Source organism: Streptopelia decaocto (assembly GCF_964273445.1).
Source record: "Streptopelia decaocto genome assembly, chromosome: 3".
Taxonomy (NCBI): domain Eukaryota; kingdom Metazoa; phylum Chordata; class Aves; order Columbiformes; family Columbidae; genus Streptopelia; species Streptopelia decaocto.
Genome location: NC_138656.1, coordinates 37,663,858 through 37,687,866, shown reverse-complemented (window position 1 = coordinate 37,687,866; position 24,009 = coordinate 37,663,858). Strand labels below are relative to the sequence as shown.

Here is a 24,009-nt window from a genome sequence, read left to right as displayed (position 1 = left end):
GTACTTGTGAGTAGGAGATTTAGGCAAACACAGTGGGGTACAAAAGGCTATAAAAGCCATCAGCTGTCCTCTTGAGAGCTCTGGACCTTATCGGCGTGTGTGCAACTGTCACGCCAACAAATGGTATAAGCAGAGGTACATACACACACTTTAACGCAGGAAAGTGACCTCTGTGTTCAACAGAGCATGCGCATCACTGAAGAGGATTGCCTGCAAAGGCATTAAACGCAGCCAATACAACTGTGGATATGAACGCCATTCACTTCTTCTGAATTTGCAGCGGAAGTTTTCTAGAGTTTTCCTGTAATCCTTACCGTGATAAACGTTCAAGTTTCTGTCGATGAGCAGTATAGTAGTTCTGAATCAGAGGATAATTGTAGAAAGGTCTAGACAAATGCATATCATCATCTACAGGCAAGAAGGTAAAAGCAAGTTATAGATGTAATATCCTATGTTTAAACCAAAATATTTTACTAAAAAGACAGACACTCGTACAATCTAAGCATCAAGAAACGCAGGCAAGCCTCCAACTTCAAAAGAAGCCAATTCTGTTTCTGCCTTTGCCCCAAGAGATGTGAGACATGAGACTCAATTTCTTCTCAAGTGCCATTTCAAGTTTACAGTCGTCGTAGCGTTCCAAACACACAGTGCAAGTGTAAGTTCATCATTTAAAAAAAGCTGTTCACAAGAGCAACTCCTTGAAGACAGAGGCTTATTGCTCTTTCTAAAAACATCCAGGAAAAAAAACTGCTTGCAGTATTCTACACTAACTACTTGAAAAAACAGTTACCTCTCAATTTCACCAGCAGACCTTCAGCATGCACTGACACTGAAAAATGTGACTTGTTCACAGCAAAACGTTTACAAAAGCACAGCTAAGCTTGTGTTCATACAAATCACGTACTGGATGTTGTACTGTTATCAATGTATGAGAGCTGACGCTTACCTAAACCCTCTGGAAGGAGACTGGATCGACAAAACCAGGCGACCACTTGTGCGTACAAGGAAATGAGGCTGGTGACCATGTGCTTGTTCGTCAAGTCTGCAAAACCTGAAAAAAAGGCATAAGATGATTTGTGTTACGCAATTCCTTTTGTTTTTACAAAACTCCATCAGATTAAATAGAAAGTCTTGAATTAACATGACAGAAAACTTTGTCTTGGCATTTTTCACTCTGTTATCACCTTCTCAGTTGAAGAAAAAAGAACACAGTCACCACCAAAAAGCAAACTATACAAAGAACTAGATTCACTAAAGGTTCAAATAAGAATAATAAAAACAGCCTGAAATCTTAAATACCCTCATGAATAAGACAACTGTTTTTCATGTAGCAGAGGTTTTTACTACAGCAAACAGATATTCTTTAGTTTCCCTCAATATGGCAATATAAAAAGCTATAGAAACTAATGTAATTTACTTGACAAGTTATTCATTTATGATTCCTGGTTTTAGTAATTTGCAATACAATATTTGCATGCACTTGTAAACTGCTAGCTAAGAATTAAAAAGAACAATTTTCAGCTTTACCACATTCAATTGCTGTAATTTCAGTCCAGCTGGTTACACAGCTTCTTGCTGAATGTAGCCTCCCTGACCCACTTGCAGGAACTCCACAACAACCTGTTTCCCTGAACTCAATGCATATTAAAGGATAGTCTCAGCTTCTCAGCCTTGAGCCCCTTCTCTCTCCCAGCTGAATGTGGCTGCCTTCCAGTCATCAAAACCAACAAAAGCTCATGTTTTCACAGTTACAACCCAAGCATAATTCCAAATCCAGGCATACCAAAGATGTAGACATATTATTACAAACCTTTTTCAGTAAGCTCTTGTGCTTCCGTTAGAAAACAGTTTAAGACTGTGCTAAGGTTGCTCAAAAGCAACTGGCAGTGCTGAAGAGCCTGTAATGCCTGTGGGTCAATGAAGTTGCAAGAGCCATCAAACAGCGGAACACCTGTACAAAAATAAATATTAGCTCATTAACCTATAGAGCAATTACAGAGTTTCAAAGTACCCTTAAAGAACTGTAAGCAATATCGTATACTGGCAGATTACTGAATAAGCTCGGTTAGAATGACTTTATATGTGCAGAATGACTACACGAATACTCACATATTTGGTCAAATTCAGCTTTTGTATAGATCACTTTGTTCCATGTCCACTGCAGAACAAACCGTAAGTTAGCAGCAGAACTTGGCTGCTCTTTAAAGAAAGAAAACAAAGAAGAAATGAATTGACCATTTCAAACCAAAAAAAAAAAAAAAATCTATCACATAAAAGCTATGTAAGAAGTGTTACCTTCTGATGTCCAATGTTTAATGCATCCAGTCAGAAGTTCTAAGGAACCTGTCTGGACAGCAGCTGACAATATCGCTTCTAACTGCTCCTCCTAAACAGAACAGACAAAATAAAATGAGAATCTTACATACTTGCAATATCTGAACCATCAGCGGTGTTTGTTTCTGACTGCATACTCATTCAGACATCTCAAAGTCAGATAGTACACATGCAACTAATCCCACAGTCTTCTTCATTTAGCCACAGGCTGGACTGCGCACTGGTCTGAGCAACACGCGGAACTTTTCCTCTGATATTTCAGCTCACTGAAAGCTACTTCAAATCTTTATTCGCATGTCTCTGCATCACAGTCTCAACTTGCTGAGTTCCCTCTAATAACTTCAGTAACGTCCTCTGGTAATACCCAAGAGGCATTATGTGGATATGAGTTTGTCACCAGAAATGGACAAAGGGGACAGATCAAATACAAATCTGCCATGCTTGCATGGAAACAGGGGCACTAAGGTCAAGGAGCTTTCTAGACTATGAAGACATGAAGCAGGTCTGACGCACAAAACATTAAGTAGTAATTTTCTAAAATGACACAAGTGAAACATATAAATTCTAATAAGTTTAAATTCTAGGCTGTTCAAGTACTGTCTGCTCAAATGCAGAACAAGACTCTGAATGATATAGTCACAATTCAGCAACTGCAGCTCACATCAAAACACCTGATTTGAGTGTAAGAGCCTACATCAGGCAGTGGGCTCAATCAACTTGCCAAGAGATTTCTTTTAGCTGCCACACTGGGTAGAAGCGTCATCTGCCCTAACACACTTCCACAAATCTGGTGAAGAATCCAGTAGACAGGAAGATGAGGGCACTGGGGAGACTGCTCTCCCTTTCCTACTCATTGCTCCACTGTACGACTCGCACAGTATCAGCAGATGGGTCTCTCAAGACATATCTAAGAGGCCTAGTCCCTGTCAAGCTCAGTTGTTTGGATCTAAGAACATTCACTTTTGCTAAATCAAATCAGTGATCTCTATTTCCATGCAACTTCCAAATAATATGAAAATCAGATGATCTTGTCTTGTAGCCTCTAATGCCCTGCCAGACAAGCTAGATGCATTTGACCTGGATTCCCTGATATGCACTCACCTGACTCAAGCTGGATGGCTGGACATCAACTAGTCTTGGAGACAGCAGGCCAGCTACAAGACACCTATTGTAGCTCTCGTGAATGGCTTCACTTATTGAAGGACCAGATCTCTTTAAAAAATTCAAGGTCTGAAACATCAATCAAAACCCACAGATTTAGACAGCATTCTTATCCAATCACTAAGGTTCTGGATAACCACAAAGAGAAATAATAATATAAACGTTCACTTAAACTGCCAGAAAGCTTGCATCAGAAGGATGCTGTAGGTTAGAAATCCAAGTACGCAGGACTATGGAGAGTCTTAAAGACGGCAACTAAACCAACAGTTACAGTTTAAAAAAAGAAACTCCTGTAAAACAAAAGGTCATCCCTTGCAATACTTAATTAAAGATTGTCTAACTTTCCTGTCAATACACAGGCTGTTCTTTTTCCTTCAGCACCGACACAAAAGACATTCTATACAAACTAAAACTAACACACAGCTTTAAACCACACTTTGGAAGACCCTTGCTATGCCTGTTTGTGGAGAAGCTCATTTATGCTGGAAATATTTAGTGAGCTGAAACTTAATTCAAAATTATTTGTCACAATCTGTGCAGTGCCTAGGAAGTTATAATTCAGTCAATTTGCGAGAAAAAAAATTAATTTCTTCTCAAACACTCAAATAATTTTTCATTTTCTCCATTCTGTCCTGCCTTTTCAAGTGAATCAGAGATCAAAACCCTAACTCAAGATCATGCAGGCAGTTTGACTGATGGGTAATAAAGAAGGAACAGCTTTCCCTAACTTCCACAACGTTTTTGTTCTTGCTCCTAGCGCAATGCTGTATTCCTTTCTAGACCTTCAATCCCTGGTTGTGCTTCAACAGCAGACAAGGGTACTTCTGCAGTCCCAAGTGTGGACCTCAAACATCACCAACTGCACAAAACTGGCAGGATACGATTGCAATTATGTGAGTGGCTGGGCAGGACGAGCATGAACTACTGCACTGAGAGCAGTGCAACAGAAAACTTAGAACAGGTACATCTCTTGACATTCTCAAGAAAGATGCAGCAAAAGATCACCTCCTTCTGGACGCCAGTGCAAGTCATGTGAACAACTCCGGAGTTCAGCAAGCACGTACCATCTGCAGAAACAACAAAGATTTGACAACATTCTGTACTCTCACAGTTCTGTTCTGACCAGCTCACATGTTTTAAACAGCAGTATCTGAAAATATAGAACTAAGTAGCTATTTCCTTCATCAGACCACTTACAAACTTCTAAAAAAATCATTACTGTGTGTAGAAATTCTCTCTCTACTCCTGTTGGGGTGCTGTGCTTAGAGCTTCAGTTCAAAGTCCTTTCATTTGATAAATATCATCCCTGCACAGGCTACAATACAAAAGCACAAAACCCAAAACGCAGCAGACTCTCAGCTATGTTTCACTATATTAAATACCTCATTTGTACAATGTAATCTGAGTTGGGTTTTTAGGGGGTTGGGATTTTTTGGCTTTGTTTTTGAGTGACAAGCAAGGAACAGGAAAACAAATAAGTGGCATTTGACATCAGCTTAGCTCATCACTACTAAAAGCAGTGAAATACTCACCAAAATTATAGGTGCTTGGATTAAAAAACTGCTCAGGTGGTGGATAAGAAGGAGGAACCCCCCGACTCAGACTCCGCTCATGTACCAGAATATCCAAAATGAGGTTTGGAGAAGTCATGCTTACTACAGCATCCAGTGACCACAATGCAAAATAGGGGCAATCAACAAGGAATTCTTCTGGCCTTAAAGAAAAAAAGACCATGGGCTAAATGCTGACTGTCAAATGCATTATTTGCACAGATATTGAAAACAACCTTATCAAAAATCTACCTTAGTGAATCTGGCATTTGAGCATGATACCAGCGATTGATGTCAAACACACCCAAATAAGTAGATGGTTTTCCCTGACCATAGGTATTCACTTGCCAACTGAAGATCGATACACTGGTGTCAGGAGAGATTGCTGTAGAAGACAAGACATTGTTTCTTATTTGTAGCAAAAATATCACATACCTGGTATTGTTAAAACATCACTTTCTGTTTTGGCTGAGTTCTGGTATATCCCTCAAGAAACATAACCTTTACTAAGAACAATTAAAAAAATCCACAAAATAACAAACATCGCTGTGATAAGAACTTCCAGGTGTAAAGACTTATCAGAGAGGAAAAATGGACAGGTGGATTGCAGTTTCATAGAATCATTTAGGTTGAAAAAGACCCCTTGATTATTGAGCCCAACTGTAAACCTGACACTGCCAAGTCCACCACTAAACCATGTCCCTAAGCGCCATATCTACACATCTTTTAAACACCTCCAGGGACGGTGACTCCACCACTACCCTGGGCAGCTTGTTCCAATGCCTGACAGCCAGCTTCATTGCTCTTCTTCGGACACACTCAAGCACCTCAATGTCCTTCCTGTAGTGAGGGGCCCAAAACTGAACACAGCATTTGAAGTGCGGCTTCACCATGGCCAAGTACAGGTGGACGGTCCCTTCCCTAGTCCTGCTGGCCACACTGTTTCTGACACAAGCCAAGATGCTGTTGGCCTTTTGGCTACCTGGGCACACTGCTGGCTCATATGCAGCTGACTGTCAACACCCCCAGGCCCTTTCCCATGGGGCAACTTTACAACCACTCTTCCCTGAGCCTGTAGCGCTGCCTGGGGTTGTTCTGACTCAAATGCGGGACCTGGCGCTGGGCCTTGTTAAACCTCATACAATTGGACCCAGTCCATCAAGCCAGCTGGTCCAGATCCTTCTGTATGGCCATCCTACCCCCAAGCAGATCAAGACACCTGCCCAACTCGGTGTCATCCGAGGGTGCACTCAATGGATAAGACTTTCAGGCAGTGGATACAGAACAGCATTCACTGCTTAGATTTCAAACCCATTTCTTTTAGAATAACCAGACACAGGCATCAGAACAAACCTTCATTAATGCTGTCCTCTCTGTCAACATGGTTGCGAAATTTTTCTACAGTCTGACAGCTGAGTAATCTGGTATTGGTGGTCTGCCCTCTCAAGGGAAAGATTCCACCCGTGACATCTAAACTGTACCTTTCGTCACAGTATTCCAGACCCTGGTTAAAAAATAAAAGAAGAGAGAAAAGATCCTTTTGACATAAAACGTACATTATACCTAAATATGAAAGAATGTGTATATCCAATATCATATGCATGCTATATATGTATTTTTCCTGTGAGCTTCTTTCCAATGGCAAATAGAAACTACATCTGACACGCAAGAGAATGAGGCATGAAATCGTAATGGGTAAGCTGGGCTGTAAAGGCTTTGCATGTTTTCCAAATTTAGCATTTCCCTGACATCATCCAGTTCTAAACATGTGCTGCAGAATTCCTTGCAACATCAAGGTTTCTTTACAAAGCTAAATACATATCTCCAAGGAGATATTGTGATGCATATGGAGGCAAAGCTCTTTGTTTCATGCCTTCATTACAAACCAGATGAAGCTGGAGTAGCCATGGCATTGCAGCAGCTAAGAAAATTGCACATAACGAGAGGACATCCATGTGCAGAACATCCTGAATCTAGCTCAAACACAAAATTCTGCAGCATAAAGTTGTACAACTTGTTTCCAAAAAGTGTGCACAAAGGCCATGCCCAAGAAGATTTGGCAAAAGATTATTTTTTTCTCATCTCTGAATTTGGATGGTAAATATGACCCCTGTCACCTTAACTGATACTCAGAGAAAAATGACCTTTTTCTTCTTTCCACATACATGCACGTCTTACCTCATACAGGACTTGTCCTGATGCCAAGCGCTTTCTGTCACCAAATGCCAACTGTAACAGATGCAAACTCACAACATCGCCTTCACTGAAAAAAGAAGCAATTATGAAATTTGAGTGCAAAGCTGCTTTATAGTCCTCATTCTCATTTTATTAGATCTTGACTGAAGTTTCTTAATGGCATGCTCTTGCTGAAAAGGATAACACCACTTCCCAAAACATGATAATTGGTCACATTTAGCCATTAAACCAAAAAGGAGGTGATGTGACACTAACAGCTTCAGGGGCAAATGCTACCCATACCATTTGAAAGCTTTAACACCTTGTATGGCCTAAACATTGTTGGAAATAGTTCTTCACAGTGAACAGCTGCTCTCAATCAAAACTGCTGTAAAGTCAAACTTAAAACAATTGCCACTTTGTGAACAGCTGAGCTGATTAAACAACTTGCTGATGCTCAAAGAGAGAGGTCTTTCTCCCCTTCCCTTCCCAACAAAGTTCCAGTCCCTGTCTTGCACACACTGCACCCTTCCACATACTGGTTTGATTCTTGAGTCCAGCAGGAAAACCTTGACTTTTCTGCTGAACAGGGATTCCTTTCTGCCAGGGGAACTGAACATGAAGGCTCCAAAGGCTGCTGAAGTTGGCACCAGGGAATCAGCAACACTGTCATCACCCTTCTTTAGGGTCAGAGGGCTCTTTATCAGTGCCTTTACTGTCCTAGATCTGCAGCCTCAAATACTTTTCATGGTATTTTCAATACAATGGTGAAGCAGTCATCAAGAAACAAAGGAATTCATGTAGGCAAAAATATAAAGCCTCTGTTGCTTTGCCCTCTTTCAGAAGGTAGGAACAAGTAGGTCCTTCTTCACGTCTGTTCAACCCTGTAAAAACCGCACTGTAAGCTTAACAACTTCGGTACCTGAGAAAATATCCTCCACTGCTAAATTAACAAAACAAATATACATGTCCTAACTGCATGTGAACAAACAGAAAGTAAAATACATCAGTGGCTTATAGTAAGTTTTTATTCACCTTTCTTGTGTAGACTGAACAGCCCACAAGTAGCAACAATTCCGAGGATCATTCTCGGGCTCTTGAAAAGTAATGGCATAGACAGGAATCCTTCCTCCTTCAAGCTGGGAATGGTACCTACAAGTATTTTTTTAAACAAAACAAAAAAAGGTCAGGGAAGGGACTATTTCTAAATATTCCAAGATTATATGCAAAATTTCAGGCCCTGAAAAAGTTAATATACTTCTTTCAGAAAAATTGAGAACCCTGCCCTTCCAGGCATGGCCAAGTGTCAAGGCCTACTTACTCCCTCTTCAAAGTTTTCATATTCCAGAGGGACAGGTAGCCATCTGAAAAACCCACAGCCAGCTGATTGCTTCTGCTTATGTAGCACAGGGTTGGTATTGCTGTTCCTGAAGGATTTTGTAATTGAAAGGACAGATGTCTCCCTTCTCTGGTCACAGTTTCTCTCCTTTGTGGAACTTCAGCAGGAATTCTTGTGACAACTTCTAGATCTACACACACAAAACCAGGTAATAAATCAATGTGTTATGCCATTTAGGTGACAAGATGTATAATCTGATTCTACCATCCCAGGTGAAATAGCCAAAAAAGTGTTGTGTAAATGGGTATGTCCATTTTGCTTGTATTCAAAGAACAGAAGAAAACCCAGAGCAGACAGATGTTCTCACTCGCACTTCAAAACCAAGTGACAGTGTAACTTTCACAGATAAATTCTTCTAGGACTCTGTAAAGTAAGAGTATGGGCCTCATGATGGAGCTATTTGAAGTGACCTCAACTCCGGAAGCACTGATGGAACAGCTGAATCAGTGGATGCAGTCTGAGTAAACAAATTAGAGATTTTATTCAGCCAAATGCGCTGTTTTTGACACGTTGTGTTGATTTTAAAAAACAAGCCTAAAATTTGTCTGAAGGCCACTAACAGCAGCAGCAGAACATTCTCAAGAAATAGGGCAACCCTGACAAAATTTCCTCCCAGGCAGCTGAACTGACTCAGGTGGTCAAATTCCTACACCTGGCTGGCAAGAATCAGAGTAACACAGGGAACTTGGTGGGAAATGGGCATTTAGGACATTAGAAGGAGTACTAAGCCACTCACAGTTTGAGGCAGAGGTCAGGACTATACAAGGTCAACTGCCACCTGTAATCACTTGACATAAATGTCTGCACACCAGTATCTTCAATGTGGCATGCATATTGGTCATTTAAAAGACAGCAGCTTTCTTACTTTTAAATTCTAGGTGGAAAACCACAAGCTTACCTGATGCTTCTATTTCATTCTGACTGCAAGACAAATCATCCAAACAAAGGTCAACCAGGAGGAGATGACCCACATCTGTAGCCACTGCAGCCACTCCAAAGAGCCAGCGCAGACCCTGGTGCAGGTGCTGAGTGCTCACACTGGCTCCTCCATGATTAGTTATGGGCTCTATAGCAGTTACCTACAGGAAACCCACAAGTTAATAATGCTTAAGCTGTTTGACAGGCTAAACAGAAATCACTCACAAGTGAAGCCAGAACTAGCACATCAGAAACAAGAAAGTAAACACAGAGCATAAGACTCAAAACCAAAACATTGTTTCCAATCATATCAAGAAAAAACAAGGTGTGACCTGTTCAAAAATCTGTTACTGCCTTCCATTTTCTAGATTTCCTACAGTTTTTGAACTCAATTGCAGTGTAAATGGTGCATTCTACTATTACAGCTTACCAAGTTCCATTTCCTACTTAGGAATAACTAACCCTAAGAAAATAAACAAAGTCTGTTATTGGCAGGAAACTTCATCCTATGGAAGGGACTTCAGAAAGAAGGACAAAACTAAATCCAGCTCTCCCACTGCTCACAGCCCATCAGTCTGTGCCTTCTCTGCCAAACAGGTATCACGATCAATCCTGGCTGCAAGTCAAACCAGGCAGTGCTCAAGCTGCATGGTGGACAAACCACTTCCATGGGAATTAAACATCTTTAGAAAGTGACCAAGGGAGATACTGGATATTAAAAAACAAACAAACAACTTTTAATGCACACCAGCACCTTAATCAATGTTAACAAGGATTTCAAAAGCCAGCCTAAAACAACAGCAAAAGGAACAGCAGCTTGTTAGATCAAAAGCCAACTCCAGCTGAGGAAAAGCGCACCTGGCTCTCTCACACATGGAGCAGCCCCTGTGCAACTGGATCGCAAGGTGCAGCCAGACCCTTCCGCACACGCTGCAGCACAGCCCAGGACAGCACTGACTGCCGGGGCAGGGACACAGCACGCGGACATTCCTGCACTACAGCCAGATAACAAAACAACATGGGCCATCGTTCAGCCTCCTTACAAAAGGCAACACAATGAAGACAGGAAGCTTTACACGAGCAACAAACTTTTACAGGAAAATAGAACAAATAAGTGAGCATCATAAGGGGATCCACTTCTTTCTTTTTTTTTTTTTTTATTTTACCCACAGAGGTGGGCAAAAATAACCAAGTCCCTAGGTCCCAAAGGTTTCTCTCTCCCTCATCAAGCACTTGCTATGACTACGCTGCCTGGCAATCCACTACAGAATTTACCTTTCATCTTGCTCACGAGAATTCTAATCTTTAAAGAACCTACAGTAATTTAGACAACATTCTTTTCCAGTCTTCCTATAAATGGAATAAAAATTCCAATCTTCTCTGCTACTCAAAGGGCTATCAAAAGCATTTTGATTATTCAAATTCTCTCTCTGCCAAGTCTTGATGACCCTTATGAGGAAAACAGAACAACTGTACATATCTTGCTGCAGAATCAGCCAAAGTTCAAGTGTTGCTTCTAACTTTGTCCTCTGAGATTTTTTTTGTTGTCCAAATGTTTCCCAGTTTTAACACTTCCATTTTCCCCATAGAAGCTCCTGCAACTGCCTATTTTTCCACTGCACTATGCACTGGCTTTTCATATTCTCTTAGACTAGTGCCAGCTCATTCTGGGAATGAACAAAGAAAACTTTTCTCAGCTCACTGAATCTGAATGCTGCCCTTCTGCCTCATACAAACCAGGAATATTTGTGAAAATACCATTCAAGAATTCTGAAACATACAACTATTATAAACCAATTTAATTTCATTAATGGGTTTTGTTCAGATTTGCTTTTACTAGAATCCAATTCAAATAATACTGCATCAACACTTCACCTTTTCTGCTGCATTTCACAAGTATATCCAGAGGGCAAGTAGAGGCAGGATCCCACAAAAAAAAAAAGGCAAAATTCTTTCTAAGCTTGTAAGTTTGGTATTTTTAACTCCTTCATTTACTCTCTGAATGACTACACATCTACTCTTACAGTAGAAGGCAGGCAGACGGTCACTACAAATACCCTGTATTAATACACTAATGGCTTCACATCTTGGACCAGAGTTACTCTAAGTTCATGTTAACCTGTACTACTTAGTTGTCCACAAACATATACCCACACAGAAAAGATTCCATCCATTGAAGTGCTCATTAAAGCCTTAAAATAGTAACAACAAAAACTGCATAAAGTGATGTTAACAACAGCTCTGCATTTTACTTCTAAAAATAATTAGTGTGAAAATCAAAGAAATGTGCAGGCACATTAAAAACACAGATTATGTAATGTATTACTTGGACGTATGAGTGACAGAATAAAACATACAGACAATGGCCAAGTGAAAGTTTTATGTACTTGTTTTTCCTTACCCTTACTCCCACTCACCACTTACAAATTAACAGTCCAATTAGTGAGATCTATGTCCTGTCTATACTGACCTAACTAATCTAACAGCAAAAAGACAGGAAGTCAGATGAGAGCAACAGACCAAACATACTTGTAATCAACAGCACTCAGGGAATAAGAGCTAAAATTCAGATAAGCTTTGGCTTTATTCCAAAATTCATAACCTTCATCACACAATAGCCAGCTCTTCCCCCCAAGGCTTCTTCATATTTTCTCCTGAATCATTCATTTTTGAGGAGTATAGAGGGTGTTTCCAAAAGATGGACACACTTAACACTGGATAGGTCGTAGGGAACCCCAAGACTTGTCACTACAGCCTTGGCCCTCCAAGATCCCCTGACATTACACTCTGCAACTTGAGATTGTGTTTTTGTGCCACCATGAACTGTAACATGGTGCCATCATAAAACATACTGCTTTGAAGCTAGGTCCATCTTTTTGAAACACCCTGTAGTAAAACACCCTACTATTACTAAGAATAAAATTAATAATACAACTGATAATTATAACTACAGTCTATTTCAAATCACTTCTGTAGACACAGATTCAGGATGTGGCATGTTGCTTCTTAATCTTTCCTTTTCCTATTCCCAGCACACTTATTAAGTAATAGCGCTTAACAAAGCCATGTCACTTTTCATAGACATTAGTTATTGATTACATGCTTATGTCAGCACACAGCTTGTCTTTCCAGCTAAAATTCTAAGATTCATCAAGATGATCAGCAAACTGACACAGAAGAGCACCAAGTCAACTCATAGCTTTAGAAATTATCACAATACACATGCTTTCTACTAGTAATGGCACTGTAGCATGACAAATAAAACTCCACCTGTATTCCAGCGAGTCAAACCTAATCACATTACAGAAAACTGAGTAATAAGTAAGTATTTAGTTGTTACAGATTCTAAGGCAATAAAAACATACGTTCTACTAACTTCTGCTGATTTGTTGTTTACATGAAGAGAATGAGACTATGACATCATGGGAACGTGTCCAAGCCATTTACAGCACAACCAGGGAAGTCTGAGATAGCTAAAAGACAGTCTTTCTGACAGAAATCAAGCATTTAGAGACGTATGTTACAGACATTCTGAAGGGTGGGGTTTCTTTGCTTTCTTTTCCTTCTCTTTGTCTTTTTGTGAAAGTGGAGATTTAGGCAACTATGTGCTCTACAATGAAATCAGAAAACTTGGTTTACTGCCAGTAAACTCAAAGGATAATGGTACCATTAACCCCAAGATTCTACATCAAGGCCCTCTTGACTGGACATTCTGATGTGAACGTGTATTAACGCAACATAGAAAAAACACATCCTACAAAAATGCTCCAAAGCGAAAAGCTGAAACAAGATTATGCAGCACTCAACAACAGAAAAGCTTTGGTTCTGCAATAGAAAGCACATACCCTTCCTGGAAGAACAACTGCTTTAACCACTCGTGATATTCCAAGATCGTACAGACAAAGAACACTCCCCTCTGCTTCTTCCAGCCCGACCAAGAGTCCGGTTCTCTTCTGCCAGGAAAACTCCTTGACCACGCGAACGATGGGCGGCTGCTCGTGCACTCCACTGAAACGGTACGCGGAGAGCCGCTCTCCTGTCAGTGAGTTCACCACCTCCAGTTGAGGGCCACACGCCAACCATGCCAGGCCATTTCTCCCTGTAAGAGAAAAGAGAGCTGACTACAGCAAATTTCCAACAGAAGACTGAAAACAACTCAACAACCACTGTCACCGCCCCTTCCCTCCCATGAAAGTACCAAAAAAATGAAGACTGACTTACCTAAATCTTGGTCAGTTATTTGAAATCACCCACTGAAATCCTCAAGCAATACATCTTAAAATTAGCCACCTTATTATTTTGCATTTGCACTTGTCATTCCTGCACTGGAGAATTTTGATTGTTTGGGAAAGAGATCACAATGTGTTGATCTACAGGCTTTAGATCATATTTGGCTTGTTTTTGCTAGAAATCATCTAAATGCATATGGGAATGCGAGTCTTCAAGCACACTTCAAAAATAACAAATCTAAACCAACTCATTTCTAGTTCATTAATATAACCTGCCATGTGCCTACTTCAGGCAGGGATTTGGACTTCAACAAGAAATTATCTTAACACGGGCACTGCAGGAGTAAATTCAACCTTTCGCACCTGCTGATCACAGAAACAATTTAACGTATTGTGTTTCACAGAACCACTTCAAACTCCAAGGAAGTATTAACTCAATTACTGCATTTGCTGTCAGGTTCCACCTGTTCTTCACAGAAGCCTGGACATCCAGACAGGTTCCCAGCTCTACTTCCCGATCACCTAGAAAGTCAGCTGCCTAATCTGCTTAGCCACTTGCAGCAACTCTCACTGGATACTCATCTGCATCCTATTAAATACTTTGGAAATATGGCTGCAGCGCTTACCCTCTCTTATCCTCCCTCTTCCTTCTGTTTTTGTTCAGACTAGAAGAGAAAATGCAGGGGGTTTTGCCTCTGTAACACCACAGGAGAACTATTTCTGCATGTGATGTTATGATGATGGTCATAGACCTTGAGCTGGTACAAACAAATATGGCCCAAAACAATACTATTACTTTTTTGAAAACTGCCTTTTATTTATTTAAAAATGGAAGAGATCTCACTGGCTCAGCATGTTTCAGTAAATTATTTCCCTAACACAAGATTGGTGCAGGTTGCTGTAATTTCAAAGGTCGACCATACTGATGTTTTAACATTAGCATTTTTAACCATTAAAACATCCTTTTTGTTCTCTCTAAACCTGATGCATCTTAACAACCCCAGCCCAACACAGCTGATACTACAAACCTACGCCTCAGGTAACCTCCAGGCAATAACAACTTTATACCAAAACCAAATTTAAAGGAAAATGCTCACCTCCAGAAAATTTCCCAAACAGCACAGAATCCAGGGTTATCTCATCTTCCCCAAGTGCCTGAATAGTCACCTCTGGAAACTGCAGCAGACTGCTCGTTACCTGAGCCGTTAGGTCTCGCATTCTTCACTGCAAATTAAAAAAAACAAAAACAAAAACAGAAATACTCATGTCAGCCATAAACATTTTCGAGATTGACAGAAGTTTCATCAGAATGCAGTGAATAATCTCAGATATATCGCCTGTAGCTTGTTCTTAAAAATGGCACTCAGGACAGTTTTTGATCTCACAGCAGAGTAAAAGGAGAATCCTTTGCTTTTCTCATGCCTATGAGATCACAGAGGGGTATTAACAAGGTAAGTAATGAGGAAAAAAACCCAATTCACTGAGTTCAACTCTACTCACATAAGTTAGTAAGATGCTGAAAAAAATAACGTTTTAAAAGGCTTCTCAGTAACAGGTGTAAGTCTCCATTTGTGCTTTCTCTTGATTTTACACTTTATTGACAATTATCTTCCAGTAGATTTCACACATGATTTGTGTCTTGCTCACTTTTTGAATGTTTATTTTGAACACGAAGGAACACTTAAGTTATTAGCTACCCACATTCTCAAATTCTTCCAGAAAATGTACTGTTGATTTTTTCACACTACAAGCTATACAGACATGCATAGCTCATCAATTAGAAAGTTGTTTTCCATTCACTTGTGGTGTAAATATAGCACAGGACTTTAAAACAATTATATTTTTTTTCTCTATTTAAATTGTCATAATTCCTTATTCCAGTTCCTTCCTTCCTATTGCCTGTCTTTATGACATCTCTGGAGTATTTTGCAAAAATTTCTAGGCCTTTCAGACAGTTTGCACACTGCTGTAAGTGCTCAGCAAAGAGTTCACATTTCAGTATGGCAAGATATATTTCTTTTATGGAAAACCTTAAAAGTTGAAGTGATTTACAAGACTAAATAGAAGGCTAAATAAGATATATTTCATACACACGGAAATCCAGGCTACTTTAAGTAACTATGCTTCACAAGCTCTCTGGGTTATTGAAAAAGCCTCTGGAAGACAGGACAGATTCAGTTCTCTTGTTCAAACAGCACTGCTTTCTGCATGAAGAAATATACATAGTTCACTGCTCCTGTGTGTTACACATGCTGACGAACTTGGGCATCAAACAGAACCCTTACCCTACACTACAAACCAGTACAGCCAGCCACTTACATGTGCACACAAAGCCTATTGCAGTAACTCTACCCTACATGCTTTCCTGCAAATACAGTTTTATGATTCTTTCTTCCAGCATGTACTAATAACCTATTTTCCTTACAGCACAGGAGGTTAGAGGTAGTTTTGAAGACTAGACACTGGGAACAACACAAGCTTATTAAAGAGAAATGTTTAGAAATAAATACAATTTGTATGAGTTGTGCTTCTGTGGAGAAAGATTATGCTCTGAAGCCTGGGCACTGGAATCTCCTACATTTTAAGTTACAAGCACCCTGTTTCAGAATATGCTCCAGTATCTTCTGCCAGCATGAAAACAAGCGTGTGAAACATGGGAAGTGTAAGTCAGGGTCCGCACTACACATGAGTCAACATTTAGAAAAATGTTCTCTTCTCCAGGCTGAAGAGTCCTGGTTTTCCCACCCTTTCCTCATAGAAGTGCTCCAATCCCCTCTAACCATCTCCGCAGACCTTCACTGAACTCCTTCCAGTACATCCGTCTCTCTCTTGTAAGACTGAGGAGCCCAGACCTGGACACAGCACTTCAAGCATGGCCTCAACAGCGCCAGTTAGAGGAAGGATCACCACTCTACACCCACTGCCAATGCTCCTCCTCACACAGTCCAGGACACCATCAGCTGCCTTTGCTGCAAGGTCAACTCGGTGCCCACCAGGACGCCCAGGGTCTGTTCTGCAGAGCTGCTTGCCAGCTGGGCAGCCACCAGCATATACTGGTGCATGGGCTTGTTCCTCCCCAGCTGTAGGGCTTTGCACTTCCCCTTGTTGAACTGCATGAGGTTCCTCTCAGCCCATTTCTCCAGCCTGTCCAAGTCCCTCTGGATGGCTGCATGACCCCCTGATGTCATCACCACCCTTCCCAGCCCTGTATCATCAGCCAGTTTGCTGAGGGTACACTCTGCCCCATCATCCAGACCATTCATGAAAACATTGAAAAAATGAACCCTCCCCCAAAGTAGCCTATGTCACTTTTGACTGATGGTAGTACATGAAAATCCATTTCAAATGTCAACAACATTACGGCCATACTGAAGAAAAAGCTAAAAATATGGTCAGTCGCAGCTCAAGATATGATTTCACAAAACACCTCAACTTCACTGCTACCAAAAGAGAGGCCTTGCTACTGCCCCCCGTCTCTCCATCTGCTCCTTTGTTCTACTACTAACCCAGAAAAATAGGTAGTTTTCCACCAGGTTAGCAAGTTCTTGCACAGAGAACTAGCAAGCATCACAGCTGGTATAAGGAAGGAGGCAGGACAATGCATTGGGAAGGAGAGGGAATTCATACACGTCTGAAACTACACCCTGAGTTTGCAAAGAGAGCTAAAAAACCCTCTTAGAAAGGACACCAGCCAAGACAAACCCAGTCAACTTTAACTCCCTCTTGCACTAGAGATTCACTGTCTCAATGAAAAAGGCTGCAACTGAAAGGTGTCATTCTGTCATTCAGCCAGATGTGGAAGCTAAAGTGATTTCAGGAAGACATTAATTGGTGATGAGAGAACAGAGAACACTGTGTGACACTATTCACATAACATTTTCTGAGGAAACGGGACAAAGAATAGGAAGAAGTCAAAGAAGAAAAAATGGGAGAAAAACTAAGTTATTTTGAGAAAACCAGTATCCCCTTTGTTGAATAACAAGTAAAGATGGCAACTATAGAATTCATTGAATTATTATTAATGACTCCTTCAGTGACATTTTCCCCAGACAAAAAAAAAAAAAAAGCAACTAAGCAACTCACAAGCATTGGATGAGCAGCAGATGGAAAAGACACTTTCTGTACCTCAGTAGTCAGGTTCAGAGAATTTCCACTTTGCCCTGTTTTACTCCTGCAAAAAGAACATTTAGTGAGTGAGTTAGCAGGTGATTTAGCAAGTACCACTGGGTCATTTCTTTCCCACTTAGGCAGAAAACATCGCCACGATGTTTTAGGCAAAACCCCTATATTCAATCCAAAACCCAAGTTCCAGTCTAAAAAGCCACTAGCCTAACAGAGATAGTCTGTATCAGAATTCTACAACCAGGCTTATTTCCTTCAAGTGCAGCAGACAGACTGTCTTGCAGAGCTCATGCGGATGCTCCACAAGCTCTCCAAGCAGCACGAATCTGCAGCAGAATGTGAGAAGAATTTCAGCTCTCTCAACAGCCCCCAACAACTAAGATTGTGTACCTGATGCAGATCATAGATTTGATCTCCCTTTACATGAAAAAACAACCCAAACCAACACAGATCAGAAGCTGACACTAGAGCCCGTTTACCCAGCTACCACTTATAGCTATGCTCTAACTTGACTACACCTTCAGTGAAGAGTGGCAGTCCCTGTCTAACTTGGCTGAGCTAGCAAAAGTTCCTGAACTCAGTTCTGAGATTACGCTCTTTTCTACACTGCTCAGTATACCTGGACAGACAGATGTTGGTGCTGAGCAGCTCAGTACAGAATGCAGCCTTCCTCATCGAAGGAGACAAGAGCTAGCAAGATATTGCCAGCATACCACCCTGGTGCGCTACCACAACGCTTGCCCCTACCAGCACAAAATCCAGAATCACAACATCACAACTAAGAGAAAGGGCTTCCAGAATCACTGGAGGTCACCTGCTCCAAGCCCCCTGCTCAAGCACCTGGGCACCTAGAGCAGGCTGCCCAGACAGCTTTGCAATATCCAGTTCTGAAACATACTTTTACAAACAGCAACCTGACAAGGTGAACTGCAAAAACATGTGCAACACACACAACAGGCCCAGGTGTTTGCTGACTCTCTCATATCAACTTCAGTATTCTCTCCACTGCACAAATAAAGCAATATCACACCGGCAAAGGCTTGTCAATGTTATTTTTCTAAAACTACATCTGACAGCTTATGAGGCAGAAGACACAAAATTAACAGAAGCCTCATTATGTTCCTTTCACTGTCTTAAAGAAGCACACACCCACTAAATCAATGCAGGAAAATGAACTGATGTCAGGGAACGAAGAGGTGTCCTCAGCAGAACATGGTACAGGACTGTGTGCCCAAACACACAGCGCAGCTCCCAGCCTGGACCAATACCGTCATCCAGACTGATGGCCCTAAGGTAGCACATGAAATACCACCTTTGGCCATACACCCCAAACGAGGTTCAGCATTCCCAACAGAATTAAGTCCCTACCTTGCCCATAATTTTACCAAACAGGATCAGGAAGCAATTATTAGACTTGAAAGACTGACATCACACTTCTCTCCAGAGGCAGAAGCTCCAGACCTAGAGTCACATTCTATTAAGCGAGAAATCAAGCATTTTTGTTTAAGTCAGCAACTTTGCTGCGTGATGCATGCTTCATGCAGAAAATCAAGATATTCCCACAAAACGCGCTGGATTCCTGTAAAGCTCTGCTCTCCCCATTAAACCCAGCCCCTTCCCGCGACCGCCGCTCTACGCAAAGAGCGAATTTCCCGCCTCCTCCTGGAAAACGACACCGAAAAGGAGGAGGGCGGGGGACGGGGAAAAAAAAAAAAAAAAAAAAAAAAGAGAGAAATCAAAGGAAGACCCTCCGAAAAGTCACCGAAGCAGCGAGAGGCGGGGACGTGCGCCAGCCGGGCGGCGGGTGGCCGGGCAGGAGGGAAATCTACCAGCGGCAGCCACCACATCTCCCACGCCCCCCAGCCTCTGACGGCCGCCTCCCGGCTGCGGAGCCGCCTCTTCCCATGTGCGCTGCCCAGGCCGCGCCGCCGGCCGCCCCCGACCGCGGCCGGGCCACGTGTGGCCGGGCACGGGGCCGCAGCCCAGGGGGTCACTTACATAAGGGCCGGGAGACAGCGGCCGGGCGGCCTAAGGCCCCCGCCGGGCCCGCGCTGCGCCAGAGGCGGCGGCCTAGCCGCTCCAGCAGCACCCGGTACCGGCCGGTGCGGGGGAACGCAGGAAGCCAGGCGGAAAAGCGCGCGGGCGGTGGTCGCCACCTCCACCTTTCTCTCCCTGTTCACCCCCCCGCCCCAGCCCGCTTTTCCCCCGTACGTGCCAGTGAGGGCGGCGGCATCTCCCACAGCGGTTACGGCGGCTCCGCCCGCGCCGCAGCTGCCCGGCCGCGACACACTGGGCTCCTGCGCAACCGACCGCGGCCCGTGCTGCGCTGCCGCGCGCCCCGCGCCGCTGCGCCCCGCGCCGCTGCCCTCCCCCGCGCGGCACCCACCTCGCTCGCTCACCCGCCGCGCGGGGGGCGGGACGGGGGGCGGAGTTCTCGCGAGAGCCGCCGCGGCCACCGCGGGAATTTTCAAATTCTCGGGACACGGCCCTGGGCGGCGGCCGCCGCTGCACTACGCGTCCCAGCGTGCCGTGCGGCCAGCCGCTTCCGCTCTCCGCCCGCCCGCTTCCGGGGAGGGCGCGGGGCACGCCGGGAATTGTAGTTTCTGGCCTGCAACAGCGCCCGCCCGTTCGGCAGAGCGCTGCGGCCGGAACCATTGTGCCTCGGGCCCCAGCTCAGCCTGGAAATCGAACTCCTCACTAGGACTTTGCAGCCTTGGTTTGTGTTTTTTTCACACCTCATTACAGACTCGTGCCAAGCACAGCTGTTTTAGCAACAAGTGCAATCTTGGCAGTGCCAGTGAAAACGCGGGAGAACATGGGACCATGTTTCAGTGAAGCAGGAGCTGCATAGCAGTGTGGGAGGCTCGACAGAGTCCAGCGCAGGGCAAAGAAGATGATTAAGGGAGTGGAGCATCTCCCTTATGAGGAAAGGCTGGGGGAGCTGGGGCTCTGGAGCTGGAGAAGAGGAGACTGAGGGGTGACCTTATTAATGTTTATAAATATATAAAGGGTGAGTGTCACGAGGATGGAGCCAGGCTCTTCTCGGTGACAACCAATGATAGGACAAGGGGTAATGGGTACAAACTGGAACACAAGAGGTTCCACTTAAATTGAGAAAAAACTTCTTCTCAGTGAGGTATCAGCCCTGGAACAGGCTGCCCAGGGAGGTTGTGGAGTCTCCTTCTCTGGAGACATTCAAAACCCACCTGGACACATTCCTGTGTAGCCTTGTCTAGGTGTCCCTGCTCCAGCAGGGGGATTGGACTGGATGATCTTTCGAGGTCCCTTCCAATCCCTAACATTCTGTGATTCTGTGTGTCTGTAAAGGCCGTTGGCCTGTACTAACCTTCAGCACTCTGAATGGGGCTTATGCCAGGAGTATTTGCTCATAAAATATGCTGAGTGTGAATGAGAACAGGATTCTGTGCATTTTCCAGGCTTGCGTAATCCCTGATCTTTAGTTTATTGCAGCTGTTCCTACCTGCCTGCAGCAGCCTAAACAGCACAGAAGCAGAAGCATGGTTAGATCTAAGTGAAATAATATTGGCAATTAAAAATACTTAAAATCATTAAGCTGTAGGCATTAGATAATATTTCAGACTTTACCCATATGACAGCATAAATAAGCATTTTGTTACAGATAGAAACCATGAATATCGCACACATTCACCTCCAAAGCCAGGGTAGCTGGAGGTGCCTGTCCGTACGATAGTATCCTTTACAGCTCTCATTCTTTGTGTCGATTTAGCAAGCTGAGTTGTAACCTTTTTTCCATTCACTTCACAACATAAGGTACATGTCACCATCACATTGACAAGATACTTACCCTTTTGGATTTTACTTCTTGGAGGCAGAACATCAGCAACATTAGGAGAGAAAAGTATCACGGTACTTGTGAATTGCTGTTTGTTGAGTCCTTTGAATCATGACTTTGGTGCTCTGGATGTTGTTTCAGTTAAGATGAGATGGTAATAACACACCAATGTATCTCTTGTGCAACACTGTTTACGAACAAAGGATGAGCAAAGTCCCACTTTCTTGTACTGAGCAAGAATTAGATGACAGAAGATACTTCCAACCCCCTCTCCACCTAACAATTGTCTCTAGGACCCCATCTTTTTCTGCAGCTAGCCAGGAATTAGGCATTTTGCTCTTTATGTTGTGTGTATTCAAATCTCCATCACTGTGCAGAAGGCATTTTTTAATCAATCTGCACATGCCTGTTCAGAATATGGTACTCCTTCTATTTCAGCTACCAAAAGACCTCTATTTCTCTTATACTCACCTGAAATAAGCAAAATCCATTAGCTGTATGAGCTTCAACAGAGCATAATGTGAGTGTTTTGCTATTATCACAAGTTGACTAAAGCTCACTGAACTTATAGTAGTGCTTACAGCATAATTTATTGTCATCTCTCTGATTAAACTAAGGAACTAAGTCTTCCTTTCAGCTTTAAAAACAAAATGAGAGAATTTTAGTTTTTGGCATTTTAACAGAATTTTCACTTTTGTGCTATTTTTTTCTCCAGCCCACATAATATCAAAGATATTCTCTTCATAAAGAGATTCATTGCACATCACGTTCAAGATAATTTTCATTACAGCTACAAATTGTCCGGAAAATACCAGAGCTATTAAGTGTCAATCAGGAGTTTAATCTACCTTTTCTCTTACACGCCCACATTTACATCCTAAAATACCCTACAAATGGTAAGAGTGAAAAATCAGACTACAAGCCAGTTCTTGCATTCTAGACTTCCTCAACTCATCCATAATGAGTTTAGTTTATTTTGGAGCAAAGCAGCTAAATTTGAGATGAATGTTCGAACCTGCAACACAGTAATACGTGCTCAAAAAGGTTTACTCAAAAAAGAAACCCCCAACAGGTAATAATACTAAATGATGCTACTTGAGACTTCCTTATACTCTTTCAGAAAAACAGCTTCTTTTAAGTAAGGACTGATCTGTTTCCCCTTACAGCAAAGACTCCCTGTTAGACTCAGATTTTCTAAGACAACTAGCAGACACTCACCTCTTTCTTCACCTCCTCTTTCCCAAACTCCCCTGATAACCACTTTCCCCACCCCAGTCCCTCTGGATTTTAAAGGGGTAGGCTATTTAGCTGCAGTTTTGCTCTTATTTTTGACAAGAAAGCACATGTAAAAAGGCCAGCAAGTTAACATAAAATTGAGATTACACCGTTAGTGACTGAAAAGAGAGAAAGTAACTGTGAAGGTCAAAGTGCAAGTCTAATGCTGCCCCTTTGAGTGTATGTATTGTAACATGGTCAAAACACTATTTGACTTTAGAACAGGCATTTTTTATGTTAATTAAAAAATCTGCAATGCTTCTAAGTGGCAGGATCATCAAAGGAATGACAAATACGTTCAGCTTCTTCCTGCAAAATTAACAGCATACATTATCTCTAAATTACAGCTGTGCCTCTTAAGGTTGTCTACCATTTTTTCTATTATTATGCAAATGGAAGCCGTGACTCGGTCGATGCTGTTGCCATTTTAGATGTATTAATTTGTAGCACATAAGAGCGCCAGTCGTGGACAAGGAGCCCACCCTGCCCGGCAATGAAGGTGCACAGGACAGCCCAGCTGCTGACTGACTGCGGGAGGTTGTGCACACAGTGACTGGGCATCCGTGAAATGGTATTTGCCTGCACAAGAGGAAGCCTGACCCTTGCCAAGTGTTTCTGGTGAGGAAAAGGGGAATTCTGAAGGTGTGTTAGTTTTGCAGCTGGACACTGGCAGCTCCTCCCAGATGAGCTGGGCAGTGTGACACCTGCGGGGCAAAAGAGACTGATCGGAACAGAGCACGGGATCTTTAAGTTGCTCAGCAGCTGAATTTATGTTTGTGGTTGGGATTACCCAGAGATAAAGAACAAAAGAGGACAAGGACAGAGCTTTATACTGTCCGTGCTGGAGTCTGGAAGGTGAGATAAAGAGGAAACTCCACAAGCTTTTGCCTTTGTGTTGTTTGAGTATCTGCAGATCTGCCTCAAAAAGATAAAATGGAAAGTGTTGCATGTTTGATAATATTTTTTTTCAAATCATCATGAAGAGCATACAGTAGCATCCACTAATAGCGCTTCTTAGTTGGTGCTTACGGT

At 42.6% G+C, this 24,009-nt stretch overlaps 1 protein-coding gene across 7 annotated transcripts in view; it reads right to left on the bottom strand.

Moving 5' to 3' along the window:
• The window catches only part of LOC309437277 (protein ELYS-like), a 41,146-nt gene extending 20,790 nt beyond the window's left edge, over nucleotides 1–20,356 (bottom strand). For 2 of the 7 annotated variants that reach the window (XM_082047479.1, XM_082047484.1), the window contains exons 1-18: nucleotides 20,104–20,260; nucleotides 17,850–17,937; nucleotides 14,864–14,990; nucleotides 13,383–13,636; nucleotides 9,518–9,698; nucleotides 8,542–8,749; nucleotides 8,256–8,372; nucleotides 7,224–7,308; nucleotides 6,399–6,549; nucleotides 5,298–5,430; nucleotides 5,028–5,209; nucleotides 4,501–4,562; nucleotides 3,436–3,564; nucleotides 2,296–2,386; nucleotides 2,110–2,199; nucleotides 1,811–1,951; nucleotides 947–1,051; nucleotides 315–408 (exon numbers count right to left, since the gene is read on the bottom strand). In XM_082047479.1, coding sequence (XP_081903605.1) covers nucleotides 315–408; nucleotides 947–1,051; nucleotides 1,811–1,951; nucleotides 2,110–2,199; nucleotides 2,296–2,386; nucleotides 3,436–3,564; nucleotides 4,501–4,562; nucleotides 5,028–5,209; nucleotides 5,298–5,430; nucleotides 6,399–6,549; nucleotides 7,224–7,308; nucleotides 8,256–8,372; nucleotides 8,542–8,749; nucleotides 9,518–9,698; nucleotides 13,383–13,636; nucleotides 14,864–14,984 — 2,144 coding nt within the window. In that variant the 5' untranslated portion in view covers nucleotides 14,985–14,990; nucleotides 17,850–17,937; nucleotides 20,104–20,260. The other 5 variants (XM_082047480.1, XM_082047483.1, XM_082047481.1 and 2 more) reach the window with 5 other exon arrangements.
• Nucleotides 20,357–24,009: the final 3,653 nt, after the last annotated feature.